The following is a 16,597-nucleotide window of genomic DNA, read 5'->3' as shown; positions in this document are numbered from 1 at the left end:
AGAGAACTGTCTGATCTCTAAGGTTGACAGTTACTGCCCTAGAATTAGAGAGCCAAGTGTCTGCAGCCGCCTCAGGTGTGGAATTCCTTTGTTTTCAGAGCACTGTGGTCAGCAGCTTAACCCTTACACAACCCAGTCTCCAAAGGGAGATATAAAGAAAGATGGAGGAGTGCTTAGTCCTGAGGCTTAGTGCAATGTCTAGAAGAGTTGGGACTGGATGAATATTTTTTCCGTAGTGGTTGATTAATGCAGCCATCTGCTTTGATAGAAAGATACCAAAATGATCAGCATGACTGACCTATCATAGCAATTCACTCGTCTTTCCTCCAGCATTCTGTAGTTCAAACAGAACAAAGCATACCTGTTTATCATACAGCTTGCTAACCCTTTTTTTTCCTTCTAGAAGGTTCTTAATAAGTCTTCACAGATTTAATGTATGTGCTTGCGTTTGAATAAAATAACTTTTTGTTGTTTTATGAGAAAACCTCCGATTCCTAAAAGGTCAAGTTTTTTTTTTTTTTAATACAATTCTTCTACTTATTTTATAGGCTAAAGGCAAAAAGAATTTTCAATCCAACTGCTTTCTTTTGGACTTATTGATGAAGCATAATTTATCTTAACTAGGTTACATTGTGTGTATACTGACAAAATTTGTTCAACTAATCTGCAAAATATTTTCAATCTGATGTAATTTCTTTTCTTTTTCAGCTTGTGAAGCTTTGTATTGCCATGATTGATACTGGAAAAGCCTTTTGTGTTGCAAATAAACAGTTCATGAATGGGATTCGAGACCTAGCACAGTATTCTAGTAATGATGCTGTAGTGGAGGTTGGTATTGCAAAAATTACGGTTAAAGTGATAAATGCAAAAGACATTAAAGAATTATGTATCCATTTATGTTATTAATAGTTATAGAGGTACTTATAGTTAGAAAACCTGTGGCCCCCTTGCTGGGGTATGTTACATAATCATCTTTTCTAAGATAGTAGCATTAAAAGTTGACTTGCTAGGGGCTGGATTTAGATTTAGCTCAGCGGCATAAGTACCTGCCTTGCAAGCAGGCGGTCGTGAGTTCAATCCCCAGAACCGATAAAAATGGAAAAGACAAAAAAAAAAAAAAAAAAAAAAGTTGACTTGCTTTGTGCACATCTAGCCTCCCTCTCCGAAACCTGCTTCTCAGTGTTTTGGCCAGTTCACTAAATTCTCTGTTACTCAGGACTGCAGTGAGGAGAGCAAGATCTCTGGACTGCTGAGCAAGCTTTGAGCTAGCTGGGTTGTCCTAGGTAGTAAATGTTACTGTTTATAGTGTGACTTGCGCTTTCTGTCTGAAATGCTGAAGTAACATTTTTGTGACCTATTTCACTAGCTCTGAAATGACTTGATTTTCTTTTGGTTTCTTTTTCATAGACAAGTTTGACCAAGTTTTCTGACAGCCTCCAAGAAATGATAAATTTTCACACAGTAAGTGTTAGTAAGTAGGTGTTATACTTTGATCATGTTAGTATTTTAGTACTGAAGTGGCAGTATTTTATGGAATGACTACATTAAATTTAATGACTAATTTGTCAACAGCCTTTTGACTGAGTAGCTCTAAGTGTACTCTGTGTATGTACATTTTATTTTCCAGTCTAACACAGTGAACTTAATACCTATGCAGTAAATAGATACCCATTAAAGTTGTTTTTTTTAAAATTCTTGCTTTGCTGATTTTTAAGATTTAAAAATAAATACGTAAAAGTCATTTTAAATTTGGATGTTTCTTTTAATGTACTTACAGATATATCTCTTACCAAATCAATTGCCAATATCAACTTATGTATATATGTTTAAAGTTTAAGGACGTTTATCTTTCAAGAATGTAGGAATCTATTACTTTTATAACATCATGAAATTCCTTACTAAATTTCTAAAAATTTACTGAAAATACAGTAGCTTATAAGTCATGTACTTCTCTAAAGTATATGACTTTTTTTAAAAGCTCAACTAATATGGATATTGTAATAAGTTTTGAAGCCGCAAATAATTATCAACTGTCTATTCATGACTATAAGTACTTACATTCTTTATAAGAATTGACCATTTTTTGTTCTTAATTTGGTTTTAAGGGTTTTTTTTTTTTTTTTTTTTTTTGTTGCTCAGGTTTTTTGTTTGTTTGTTTGTTTGTTTTTTGTTTTTTGTTTTGGTACCAAGGATCAAACTCATGACTCTGTGCTTGCCAGACAGATGCTGTGCTGCTGAGCTGTGTTCCTGGCCCTGTTGCTCAGTATGTTAAGGATGAAGTTATATGCCAAGATTTATTTTAATTGTAGTTCAAATGTTAGCTGTACCAAAAATGACAGATGCAAGTACCTTCTCAAGTGCCTATTTTCAGTATTCTCGGTATATACTGAGGTGGAATTGCTGGTTCACACAGCAGTTTTATGTTGACTTTTCTGAAACGCTGTCAAAGTATTTTCCTTTTTTAAAAATTACAGTTTTTTTGTTGGCAGACAGGAGGTATCTCATAATGGTTTCAATGTGCATTTCCTTAATGACTAATGCAACTGAGAATTTCCATGTGCTTATTGGCTAATTGTGTATCTTCTGCAGTTGTCTGTTGAAATTTTTTGTCTTTAAAAAATTTTCAGTGTGTTTTATAGAGTTCTTTATAACTTGAAAATATTAAACTTTTATTTATGAGCAATATTCAAGTATTTCTTTCATTCTGTAGTTTTTCGGGGTTTTTTTGGGTCTGGGGATCGAACTCAAAACTTCATGCTTGCAGGTCATTCTGTAGTTTTATAAGTTTTTCCCTACTTCTTGGGTTTGCTAAGCATATGCCCTACCACCGAGCTACTAAAACATTAGCCCTTCTTTTTTCATTTTCTTGATTATATCTTTTGATACATAAAAGTTTTAAATTTTGATGAACTTTGAAATCTTTTTCCTTTTTTTTTTTTTTTTTTTTTTGTTGTTGCTTGTGCTTTTAGTGTCATAATATCTAAGAGAATCCATTTCTAAATCCAAGGTCATGAAGATTTATTCTTGCTAAGAGTTGTATAGTTTTAGCTTTAATATTTTACACCAGTTTGACCATTTACTAGTTCTATTTGTCTTTTACTGAATTTAGAGACTAGTGTTTAGTATCTTTAATTTCCTTTGAAATTAAATGATCCTATGGATTTAAACATCTTCAAATAAATATGCTAAGAATTATGTTTTTGGTAAAATTGATTTTAAATTAACATAATAAGAAACTAACATAATTTCTTTGTAACATATTATCCTTAAAACACAGAAATATATATATATATATTTTTGGTACCCACAGTTGAACTCTCGGCCTTGCGCTTACTAGGCAGGTGCTTACGCCACTGAGCTAAATCCCTGGCCAGAAATACATTCTTTTAAGAACATAAGAATTTCCTGTGTTTTTTAAAGCCCTGGGAGGAGGGAGGACTGGGAAATACGCTTTAGAAGTTCCTAGCCCCTGATAGTGTAGAAGAAGAGACTGTGGGGGAGTGTAGAGATGAGAGCCAACAGGCATATAACCACCACACTAATCATAACGGCCAGAATTCTGAAAAAACAGACTTAGCAGGAAATTATTATCAACTGAATTTTTATTCGTGACTGAATTCCCTAAATCAGACTGTCTGGTTTCCCTGCCACTTCAAGGGTAAACACTGCCAGCTCTTGTGCCTTCTTCCCTTGTTGCCCTGTTGCAGCGAGTTCTGGGCACAGCAGCCAGGTCGAACTGTTAAAAGTGTAAGCGAATTGCGTCCCTCCCCGCTGCAGGGGCTCCCCATTGCACTCTGAATTATATCCTATCGAGGGCCCCCCACCCCCTGTGATTGGGTTCCTGATGTAAATCCCTGATGTTATCTCTACTTTTTTGGGCTGTAACCACTTAGATTATTTTTTTCTTTGTTGGTCTTTGAACTTACCAAGTCATTCTCATCTCAGGGCCTTTGTGTCTGCTCTCTATGTGTGTGTTCCGGAAGTTCTTCCTCCACATCCGTGTGCAGTTGGTTTCCTCACAGTATTCTCCTCCCTCACTTTATTTGGGCCCCTCCTTCTTAGAGAGGCCTTCCCCAACCACCCTGTCTTACAGTCATTTTCTCTCCCTTCACCCCATCCTCACAAACACACTGAGACTACTGTGTGGTGTGTTCTCACCTATTTTGCATTTACTTTATTGTCTGTTCTGAGTTCTGTAATTGCAAGTACTTTGTTATGCTTGGCTCTTTTTACCTGAAAAGTTCTTGGTAGAAAAGAGTTGTTCATGGCAAGGTTAATGAGACTAAAGTTATAAATTTATGAAAGCTCTTGGTGTTTTCTGACAGTCATCAAATCAAAGATTTGTTAAGTCAGTAGCAGAACGACAAATGGACAATCGAGATGTTTACTGTTTTTAATTTTCTTTCATTGTTTCTTGTGCTTGAGAGCTTTCAGGATCATGTGGACTATAAAACTCATGTTGAAAAGATAACTTGGGGCTGGTGATACAACTCAGACGTAGAGTGCTTGCCCAGTGTGCACAAGGCAGTGAATTCAATCTCTAGGATGGGAGAAAGAATCTTAATTAGTACACTATTGGGGAAATCACTGTTGCCCAGCCTGTGTGCCTGGAGGTCTGAAGGTTGTGAACATCTGTATGTGTGTGTGTGTTGATAGAAAAATACTATGAATATTTAAATAAAATTATTACAGTAAGAGACACATGACATTAATCTCCCTCAAGTGACTTCCCTTTGCTTTGAAAATATTTACTTATCTGATGGTTCTTGGCACTTTCTGAAGCAGGTTTGGAAGTTCCCTTTCATGAGTGTCTTTACTAAGTTTGATTAAAAAACTATGGTGAGTGCTGCTAATGAGTGCTGTCCTATGGGAAGGCAGGCTGTAACACACCATGTGTTGCCTTCTACCTTATTCACTGGCTTTTGTACCACGTGACTAACTGCTGGCTCTTCGCCAAGTCAGGATGACCAGGGAAGGTCAGTGTACACAATGCAGGACACTGTGGCAGCCACAACAGTGCAACTAAAGAATTTAAGAAAGAGGACTTCCAGAACGGCTTCAGAATGTGGCCAAGTGCCATGATCCCGTGAGTGTTGGAAGCAGGGAGTGTATTTGAGGGAAGTCAATAGCAATATGTTGCTTACTGTAATAAATTTAAAAAAAATTTAAACACGCCATTCTCAATCACACCATCTCTAGATATCCAGAGTCTTTCTAATTTTGTTCTGATGAATAGTATCTGCTAATAGTATCATCTGTTCTAATGAATAGCTATAACAATGAAAGTGTGAATCCCTTATTTACTTTCTTTTCAACTTACTCTCTTTTTAACTGATATGTTGCCTGTATTGTCTGACCTTTTCATTCTTTGCTAATCAATTCTTGAAATTTTTCCTAGTAGGAATGACCTAAGTATACTTGAACCAGAATTTTTATATTTACTGTAAAGCTTCTTTCTTCACTAGAGCACTGTTTTATTTTTATCTAGATTATGAATAGGGTTGACACATATTTTGTTTGCTGTTATATTCATAGTAATTGTATAATTCTAATCATGCAGGAGTCATTTATCCTAAGTTCTGCATTCCTTCTCTAGCAGGGGATTTATCAGCTAACATTTAATTATAAAATATTCTAAAATTGTTGAGCATTATTATCAGATCTAAGATAATCTCAGAGTCACTTCTTAAAATATGAGCAAAACCTAGTTTTATGGAGTGCTTTTTTTTTAAAAAAGTAGTGTTTTCTACAGTGAAATCTTAATTATGTAGCATTTTAGGATATAAGAAACAAGAAAAACTGCTTCCTCTGGTATCCTCGGGTAGAGCCCATAACACTTGGGTTTTGGTGTATCAGTTTGTGTTAGGATGAAAGTATAGGCTGTGTTAGAAGAAAATATTAGGGGTATGAATTTGTGAATAACTTTGTAGACTTAAATAAATACTTGAAAATAATAGAACTATTTGGGATATTAGCCCAGTAAGGACTAAGTCTATAGTTGGGTTAGATTATTCAGCTCCCCCCCAAATTGAATCTAGCTTTGCCAGGGCCTATATACTTTATTATTATTATTATTATTATTTTAGAGATACGGTTTCAGTAAGTTGCCCAGGCAGAGATTTTTAAAAAATTCTTGGTGGTTGTTATTGAAGAGGAACTTTGTCTATACCAGCGTGTAAGTGACAGGTAAAAGGGTATTTATTGCCCCTTCACTCTATTGAAAGGACTCCTTTCTCATATGTCATTATAGTTTGAATTATTCAATCTCTTTAAGTTGTATTTCAAATGGACAAATCATTCATTAAGTGAACTGCATTTCCATTCTTGTTGAAGTAATGCTTGTATTTTCTGGGATAAAATGAAATGAATTTGCACCATTGAGGATGGAGCATTTCTGCTTTCCTTTTTTTTCTTATTGTGTACTTTTAATAATTCTTTTGGGTTCATATGACAGCACTAACTCATGACTCATTTTCAGCCCTGTATTTCCAACACTATGAACTCACAAGTTTGTCAGTATATGTTGGACTGCTTGAAATCGGTGCATCAGATCACAGAACATCAGTTAAGTACGCTGCCATTTGAAGGCAGTAACTAGGATTACATGAATCCTCAACATGAGAATTATTCCTCCTTAGCTTTTTGAATTCTCCTTGTAACCCTTAAACTTCAGCAAGATTCTTCTTCTGGAAGGCAGTGCACTTAGTATAAAATAACAGTGAGTGATGTTCTCATACCATGTCTTTTTAAAAAAAAGGGTAGGGGGGTCACAGATGAAGCCAAATGTTTTGACTGGTTTGTTTAGATTCATTTATCATTTTGATAATATTTAATTTAGAATTACTGTCTACAGGCACACTTTTACATCTACATGCAAACTTTTGCCTGTGAGATGTCCTTTGTGAACTGATGTATAATACATTACTGGATCTTCAGAGTTTCCTAAGAAATGCTTTTTTCCCTTCTCTTTTTATTTTTCTGTTTTTCTTTTCTTTTTTTTTGTACCAGGGATTGAACTCGCGACCTTGCACTTGCCAGGCAGGTGCTTATGCCACTGAGCTAAGTCCCTGGCTCCTTCTCTTTTTCTTTCATTGCTGGAGAAAAAATCTAGGACCTCATACATGCTAGTTAATGTGCCATTGTGCCATTGAGCTATATACCCTTTGTTCCCCAAATAAATTCTGTAAATTTATTAGTAATAATGTAATAATGTAAATAATATAAATTCATAATTTACAATCATTGTTAGAAATATTATTTGTATATAAAATTAGTGTTTCCCTAATATCAGTTTATATCACATTTTTTATGTCGTTTTTTTTTTTTTTTTTTTTTTTGTCTTTTTTCGTTTTTACCGGTACCGGGGATTGAACTCACAACTGTCTGCTTGCAAGGCAGGAGCTTAGTGTTTTGAATCTCTATGCATTTGTTTTGTTACTTGACAAAACAATACTCTTCCAAGTAGTCTCTATTCAGAGACTTGAATTACTGCCTTTAATTTGAGCATGGTGTCTAATGGACAGAATTATCACTCAGCAATGAACTTTATAATATAGTAGTAGTCTTCAAGGTAAGTGTTTTCTGGCACACCATCAGATGCATCTATTTTATTGTTCAAGTGTACCTTTTTCTGTTTCCTTTGTTTCTTTGGAAGATAACAGTTTTTGACATTTTATTGGCAGGCTGCTATATTGTGCAATTCTGCCTCTAGTTTTTGATTGGTTACTCTTGAAACTAGTTGCTTAATCTGTTATTATTGTAACCAATTTAACAAGTGAACTTTGTTATTTTATGTTTGCAGAGACTTCCTATATCAATACTTTTCTATATAGAATGGTCATTTTGTGTTGAACTTCTACATAATTTATTTTGCATCATTGCTTAATTTAATTTAGTTAAAGCATTTTTTTAAGCGCTAGGGCTCAAGCCCAGGGCTTCATGCATGCTAGGCAAGCTACCAGAGTACACTGCTATTCTATTTAATAACTTTTTGATGTGAAAAGAGGTTTAGGTTAAAGAAGAGAACTTTGGACTACTTTTTGTGTGTGTGTTCTGAATAAAATGACTTTTCAGAATCAGTGCAATTGTTTAATGAAAATGTTATTCATAGGCTAGCGTGGTGGCCCAAGTCTGTGATCCCAGCACTTGGAAAGCTAAGACGAGAGGATCTCCATGACTTCGAGGCCAGCCTACGCTACATAGCAAGTTAAAGTTAGTTTGAACTACATAGTGAGAATGTCTCAAAAAAAAAAAGTTATTCATTATGAAAGATAAATGATAGTAAAATAAATTGTTTAAATATGAAGCTCAGTGTCTTTAAGATTAATTTATTATGCAAATGTTATATTTATGTACACTTATGTATATGCAATTTTCTGGTTTTTTTTTTTTTTTTTGTCTTTTTCCTTTTTATCGGTACCAGGGATCGAACTCTCGACTGCCTGCTTGCAAGGCAGGCGCTTATGCCACCTAGCTAAATCCCCAGCCCCAACAATTTTCTATTTTTAAAAACATTTTAAATTGTATCAAAAAGATTATAAAATTAAACATTTAGTAAATGAAATAAAATATGAATTCATTTTAGTCAGTGCAGTAAATATTATTCTCATATATGATCAGAAAACAAAATTTTCAAAACCATTTTTGAATATAGAGGCTTTAAATCTAAGATAATTTTGTTTAATTTCGTCTTCGGAAATAAACTTTTCAAAGTAATTACATTGAAAAATGAAATTTAATTGAGTGTCACAATTTCATTAATGAATGTCAAAAACCAATAATGAATAAATATAAAAAACTGAAAAAGTAACAAAATTAATTATATTCTATTAGAGATACACAGTACCAAATAATGATGTTGCCAAGGAGTCAACCATGTATACTTTTATTTTTGAAGGAAAACAAAAAGAAGTGATAACAGAAAAACTGTGACTAAAACAATTTAAATAGTTTTTGATAATTAAAATGGATATACAGGAGTAGGGGATACATAGTTTTGCCAAAGTAGTAATTAGGACATTTAGAAGGTTAACAGAAGTCAGTGTAAATAATATCAAAATATAATTTCAGCAGTTCTAAACTTTATACTAAATGGTTTGCAGCTTTTAGCATCACTGTAAATCTTGTAAATGTCAGTGTCTTGTGTATAACTCTCAACATCGTGCTTCTTCGGACTGTTTAACCACCACCCTGAAACTTAGTGACTTACCATGTTCATAGCAGAGCCATAATTCCGTATGTCTTGCTGGGTGGCTTGAGTCACCACTGGTACCTACATGCCTGTCCCAATACACGACCGTACCACTTGTACCGCTGGTGCTTCAAGCTGCCTGATAGGACAGTCATTTGCATGCGCTACTGGTTCAAGTCAGCCGGAATGTGTTAAGACAGTCACCATCAACTGAGTAGGACTTGGAGGGGCCAATTTGCCCTCTGCCTCAGTTGGGTTTGGTTGAGTGGCTTGTCTGTGGCTGGAGGAGCTAACGTGTCTCAGCTAGAGTGGTTAGAGCAGCTGGAGATGTCTGGACTGCTTTTCAGTCTTTGGACTCTGTTATCCTCTAAAACTTTTCTCTCTGCATTTGGCCTCTCTCCTCAGATTTTTTAATGTGATAGCTGGCTTTCTCTGGGGTATGATATCCATAGGTGCATGGTTTCATTGCTTCTTTTGATCAAAGCAAGATTTAGGGTCACGTAAGGAAAAAAATTACCTTTTGATGGAAGAGTGATGTGTACCTGCAGAAACAGGGGGAATTTAAGAATTGTACTAGGTGATTCTGACCTGCAGTAAAGTTTGACAACCACTATTGAAGTTTCAGATAAGTGTCTCCTAAAGAGCAGCCCTGGCCTAGCATTACTGATGCCATCTGGAAATGTGTTAGAACTCCAGATTCCCTGAGCCCACCCAGATCGAAGTAAGTAGATACTCATTGGCTGGAACCAGTAATTGGTGTTTGAAGAAACCTTCCAAGTGATTCTGTTGTACTTATAGTTTGAGAACCACTTTTCTAGAGCATACTATGACTTATAGACCAAATCAGGTGTTTGCTTTTATTCATCTTGGATATCAATTGTCTTAGTTACTTTTCTTGTTGCTGAGACAAAATACCCAACACCCAAAGTTCAAGGAGAAAGGTCTGTTGTAGCTCATGGTTTGTAGAGGTTTCAGTTTGCAGTCAGCTGGCTCCAAGGCAGGGTGGCATGGCAGAGGGGCATCACATAGGAGAAACAGTTCATGGCAGGCAGGAGGCAGCACAGCAGGGAAGCAGCAGCAGCAGTCACCACAGTTTCCTCTCCCTTTTCCCCCTTTCAACCGCCTGCCCTTCAGGTGGTGCCATCCACACTCAGGGTGGGCCTTTTGGTTATCCATACCCAGAACTATGCCAGGCCAATCAGTGGACTAATGTAGTAATCATATATCCTGAATGCCAGCATCACATATGTCATCCTATTGGGTGGTGGGAGATGAACCAAGCTGTAGCCCAGCCGAGTCAAAGTCAGACTGTTTGGGAGTCAAGAGCTAGGAATCCATAAACTTAAAAGCTCCCCAGGGTATTCTTCTATGTAGCCTGGTCTGACAAACACTGCAGTTACACAGCCTCCTGGAAATCTTGGTAAATGCAACTTGTTCTACATTCCTTCTAAGTCTGGGGTGGTTCTGTAGACACCCTGTTGTTTAATAAGTGCACAAGTAAAGTGGGTAATGCTCATGTGCACTTGGAGGGCTTTGACAGTATTGAGTCCTCAGTCCCATCAGTGTTTCTCATCATCTCAGATTCTATTTACAATTTAAAGTTTAAAAGCTTGAGCTTATTCTGTTTTGCAACCAATTTGAGGATTTTTAGTTAAGACAGTTTGTCTCAATCTTTCTGTGACAGTATCCCCTTGCAAACTTGGTAAAATATAGAAGAATCTTATCCTTCTTCCACAAACTTGGGCACTTGTGTTTGCTATTAACTGTCTATGTGATTTTAATATACAGCTAAATCAGTGTAGTATCACTGTTCTAAGCGAGGAAAGAAGAGTTTAGAAAAATAGAGTACTATAGGAAGAGGATGTGTAAAAAGTGGAACAGATAATAGTCATTCCGTTACTTACCGTAACCCACTCCTGGTGGTTGCAAAGAGTCTTGATTTGTTTTAGTATTCTTCAGTACAGGCTTAGTGAGATTAACTCAAGGAGGCAGTGGATCCACAGAATCAAAAGCCATAGCCTGCAACTTTCTATAGATTCTAGAAGGGGCAGGAATAATTCAGTCATGTGGAATCATCACAAAAGTAGTAATCACATTCAGCCATGACATCGTGGCTGAATAATATTTAAGTCGACCACAAAGACTTTAATCTACAAAATTCAGTCGAGTAGCACCTAAATAAATGGTAAGCAGTAGAAGCAGGGTTGGTGCTATCATTGGATATTTGGCTTCTTTTCCTACTGAACTTCCTGGATTGGATTGTTTGCCACCTGCAAAATGCATTCCAGACTTTCATCCTTTCTTGAACACAGCAGAGATAGTGTTACTTTAACTGGGTCCAGATAAGAATGGGGAATAATTTGAATGTGAGCTATGTGAGTCATATATTATTCTCTGCATTTTCATAGCATCCTTTTGCAATTAGGAGATGGGTCAAATGACATTTTTTTTCATATATGTGTTGTAAGGAATGATACTGTTAATTTTCTGAAGTGGAAGTGTTAGCTGTCATAGCTGTTTATTTTAGCATATGAAAAGAAACACTGAATTCCCTCTTAGCAAGGTATAGTGACAGTAATTATGTTGAGGGAGTAGCTGATGTATTGGGGTAGTTCTGTGCAGCAGTTTAGTACAGAAAAATAAAGAGCTATCTTAGGTAGCTGGGTGGCTTGAAATTGGCAAGTGGTGGACGGTTACACAGTTTCCTTTGTATTTACAACATACTTTTACTCCATTGAAGATATTAAAAACAGGCTAAGAACTGGATGTGGTGGGGTATCCCTGTAACCCCAGCACTTGGGAAGGTGAGGCAGGAGGCTCATTGCAAGTTTGAGGCTAGCCTGTGCTATATAGTGAGTTCCAGGCCAGCCTGAAGTACATAGTAAGACTCTTCCGCCCCTCAAATATATAATACATATCTGTGTGTGTGTGTGTGCGTGTGTGCGTGTGTGTGTGTGTGTGTGTGTGTGTGTGTGTGTGTGTGTGTGCGTGCAAATAGGCTACAGCTGAGGATGGTGGCATGCATCTCTAGTGTAAACTACTCAGTAGGCTGTGGTGGATCATTTGGTTTGAGAACAGCCTGGGCAACATAGCAAGATTAGTTCCTTGAATTGCTTTTCATTCTATTCAAATATATATAAAATTTATTTATTTTGGTATTTTGGAGACAGGGTTTTGCTATGCAATTTAGACTGGCCTAGAAATGTCTTGCCTACACTGGCTTCAATCTCTCAGTGATCCTGGTGCCTCAGGCTCCCTCCCCAGTACTGGGATTACAGATGTGTACCACCATGCCCAACTATATAAAATGTATTTTGGTAATGCTATATTTTGGAGAATGTAGATGGTAATGTTTTTAAGTTTTAAAACAATGATAATACAAGGAAAATATTGTTTTTTTTCCTTGGGATAGATTTCTTCATAAATGTTTCCTCTTTTTGGTGTTTTAAAGTCCAATATTTAATAGGTCCTTGCCAATATGTAGAAATACAACTGATTTTTGCACAGACTTTGTTTCTACAACTTTGCTAAACTCACTCATTCCATAATTTTATGTTCTTTCTAGTCTGTATACATTATATTTCTTTTCTTTTCTTTGGGTGGTAGTGGGGATTGAACTCACGACCTTGCTGTTCTTACTCAGAAGGACACAGGAGTTTTGTTGTTGTTTGGACACTGATGTTTGTTCTCATTCATCTCATTCTGTTTCAAACTCTGAATGAAGTAATTTGTAAATTATGATAGTGCTTGAAATTCTGGTGACAAGTCCTTGAGATTGGCCTTGCAGAGCCATCAGTGTTAAGTGTGGAACATCATTTACACAGGTCAAAATACCATCTTGAGGAACAAGACTTTATTCTCTTGTCTCTAGCCTTAGCTATCCTTTAACTTAAAGTCAGAATATGCAATGTTTAAGTCCCCAACATTTCTCAAGTTAGCAACCTCTCTCCCAGCTGTCATGCATTCTGGGTGGTTTCATTTGGAGTGCTTTTATCTGTTGGAGTGGGATGCATCTGCGTTAGATGGAGTGGAATTTGTATTACTCTTTTAAGTTTTCTCCCAAAGCCTGAATTAAAATTAAGGAAATAGGTTGCTTTACTGTTTCAACAGTCTATTTAAATGTTAAAAAGAAGCAATTTTTTTTGGTTTTGGTTTTTGTTTTTTTGGTACTGGGGATCGAACTCATGACTGTGCGCTTGCAAGGTGCTTATGCCGCTGAGCCAACACCCCGGCCCTTATTTTTTATTTTTTTAATCGAGAGTCAAACTCATCACCTCATGCCTGCCATGCAGGCACTGTACCCCCAGTCCTGTGATTTTCTTTTTCCTTGGTACTGGGAATCGAACTCACAACCTTGCACTTGCCAGGCAGGCACTTATACTACTGAGTTAAATGCATGACCCAATTTTTTTCCTGTCTTTTTGATACAAGGTTTCAATTATGCAGTTCAGGGCCGGCCTTAAACTCCTTACAGTTGCCCTGCTTCAGCCTCCTGAGTGCTGGGATTACAGGCGTAATCCAAGTTCTTTTTAAAATGCTTTTTTTCTAGTATTCAATAAAAAGAAATACAGTTATTATGAAAATTGAAGTATTGATGAAAGGATGTGGTATTTATAGAAGTACAAGACAATGGTTTTCTTTGTTTACTTTGCTAATCACTCAATGTTACATTTTATATTTTAGATCCTGTTTGACCAAACTCAGAGATCTATTAAGGCACAGCTTCAGAATTTTGTTAAAGAGTAAGAGTCTTTTTAATTCATGTATTGTATTGTATTGATTATTTTGAAGATAACAATGTACAATGTCATAACTATTATATTCTTTATTATTTGGTTTTCAAATTTGTTTTTTCTTAAAATCAAAAAGAAAAGAGTAAGTCAGTTGTAGTGAAGGGGAAATCAAAGCAGCCTGTTAATAATCTGGAAAATGATCTCTTGAGAGAAATTAAGGATCATGAAATACCATTAGTGATTGTGGTTGAACCTAACTTTTCTCTTGCCTCAATATGAGAATAAGAATGATTCATGGGAGGGTATACTTCTTGTTACATATGCGAATTTTGTGTCAGATTAATTATACTTTATATGTGAAATAAAATTGATGTAGAAATGAAGTGTGAACTTTCCAGACTTTTAGAAAGTTAGAAAAGCTCTCCTGTTTCACATTAACAGTTTAGTTTTTCTTTTAATTTTTTTTTTTTTTTTTTGGGTACTGGAGATCGAACTCACAACTTCATGTTTGTCAAGCAGGCACTTATGCCACTGAGCTAAACCCCCAACCCTTCTTTTAATTCTTTTACAGAGACTGTATAAAATTACAGGTAAAATTGGTTATGATGTAATATTCAGTATAAATTATAGAGATTATAAATTATAAATAGCACCAGAACTCACTAGCATAATGTACTGCTGTTTCAGTAGGTTAGAATTTATTGTGGAAATGATGTGGCAAAGAGTTTTTTATAAATTACTCCTTAGTAGCCTGACACATAGGATGTATATATAAAAATTTATGGCAACTCTCAGTTACAATCTTTGTTAGGTTTGATTAAAAAATGATTTTTCTACAGATTATTTTACTTAGTTCCCTAATAGTAAAAGCAAAGAAATGTTACATGATTAAACCTAAGGTCCTCAGTGACTTAAAGGCTTTACTTTTCAAGACCATTGAATGGAATACTTACTGTTGGGCTTTTCTGGTACTTTTTTTTTTTTTTTTTTTTTCTGGTACTGGGAATCAAACTTAGGACCTCATGCTTGCCAGGCAGGTGCTGTGCCACTGAGCTAAGTCTCAGGCCTGTTACTCTTCTTTTAGAAATTAACCTGTGTCTATACATGAACACATGATTGTGTGTGTTTTAAAATTTATTTATAAAAACGTAGCATTAGAGTGTCCACAGTAGTAAAACCAAGATGTGTCTTTACAAAACATTGATCCTCAAGTTTTAAAGATTTATCCCAAAGACTAGCGTTTGAGAAAGGGTCTGGGAATTTACTCTGACCCAAATGCCCTGTGATTTTTGTCATGTATGCTACTGTTTAACAGTCAGCTGGTTAAATAATGATACATGCCCCTGAATTTATTTTGTTAAAAAATTACTTTTTCTTTCTGTTAATTTGATATTTTATTTTCACTTCATGTTACGTTAATTAAAATAATAGGCACCCCTAGCCCTAACTCTGAAATACTCAGAATCAAAAATTTCAAACCTTTTGATCCCTGGCCTGAATTTTTGGATTGGGAATGCTTAACTGGGAAAATCCATATAAACATTCTCAAGTCCAGAAAGCTCTGAAATCTGAAACTCTTCTTGTTCCAAGCATTTCAGGTTAAGGGTACTCAACTTATAATTGGAGAATAATATATAATTTAATTGGAAGAGTTTGTGAGTAATAGTTTATGATGAAATAAATGGAGGATCATAAGAATTAAATTCTAAAATTATGTTGCCAGCGTTTCTGAACAAGAAAGTTTCATGAAAGAAAGTTTCACTAAGTTTTTGTGTTTTAGAGATCTTAGAAAATTCAAAGATGCCAAGAAGCAATTTGAAAAAGTCAGTGAAGAAAAAGAAAACGCATTAGTAAAAAATGCCCAAGTTCAAAGAAACAAACAGCACGAGGTGGAAGAAGCCACAAATATTCTGACAGCAACAAGAAAATGTTTTCGACACATAGCCCTGGACTATGTGCTTCAGGTAATTATTCTGTTTTCAAACAGGGCTTACTCTATAAGGTGCGAATTTTGAGTGATTGCACTGTAAACAATAATACTTTCTTTGAGTTGAAAATTGAAACATGATCTTTCCTGGAAAAATGTCACTTACCTATATATATTTTCGCGTATGTACATACCCAGTGTGTGGATGTATGTGCCTTTAGTTCAGATTTCTTTCTCTTTTCACTTAATTAAAACTTCGCCCATTTTTCAGTGTTTTTAAAAAGCATTTTAAAAATTGCTATACATATTTTATGTAGTTCCCAATTTATATTTGACTGTCAGACTTTTAAGAAGTTTTTACTGGAAATAGTAAAACTGTAACTTTAAATAATTGTTTGTGATAATAATATCCATATATATATATATATATATATATATATATATATATAATCTGCATTTCTTTAGAATAAATTCTTAGTGATGTCAAGACTCACTATTTTGCCCAGTGAAAAATATTTCTAGAAGTCCTTTCTTTTCTTTTTCTTCTTCTTCTCTTCTGCCTCCTCCTCGTCCTCCTTCTCTTCCTTTTCTTTCTCTTTTTCTTTCTTTCTCCTCTTTCTTTTTCTTCCTCCTCCTCCTCCTCCTCCTCCTCCTCCTCCTCCTCTTCCTCCTCCTTCTGTTCTAGTTCAAAGCTAGAGATCTGGGTTTGAGGGGTGTAGCTCAGTGATATAGCACTTGCCTACTATG

At 35.6% G+C, this 16,597-nt stretch overlaps 1 protein-coding gene across 6 annotated transcripts in view; it reads left to right on the top strand.

The window, feature by feature from the left end:
* Acap2 (ArfGAP with coiled-coil, ankyrin repeat and PH domains 2) overlaps window positions 1-16,597 on the top strand; it is a 115,955-nt gene that overhangs the window by 42,579 nt on the left and 56,779 nt on the right. For all 6 annotated transcript variants that reach the window (XR_010039188.1, XR_010039189.1, XM_005006880.4 and 3 more), the window contains exons 3-6: window positions 709-828; window positions 1,408-1,461; window positions 13,874-13,932; window positions 15,704-15,887. Coding sequence is in view for 4 of the 6 variants with exons in the window: in XM_005006880.4 (XP_005006937.1) it covers window positions 709-828; window positions 1,408-1,461; window positions 13,874-13,932; window positions 15,704-15,887 (417 nt within the window). In the remaining 2 variants the exon portion in view is untranslated. The remainder of the gene's footprint in view (window positions 1-708; window positions 829-1,407; window positions 1,462-13,873; window positions 13,933-15,703; window positions 15,888-16,597) is intronic.

This window comes from Cavia porcellus, unplaced genomic scaffold (assembly GCF_034190915.1).
Source record: "Cavia porcellus strain 051 isolate PalLab524CR breed Dunkin Hartley unplaced genomic scaffold, mCavPor4.1 scaffold_14, whole genome shotgun sequence".
NCBI lineage: Eukaryota > Metazoa > Chordata > Mammalia > Rodentia > Caviidae > Cavia > Cavia porcellus.
The sequence above is the reverse complement of the archived record's forward strand: the minus strand, read 5'-3'. Positions and strand labels throughout refer to the sequence as shown.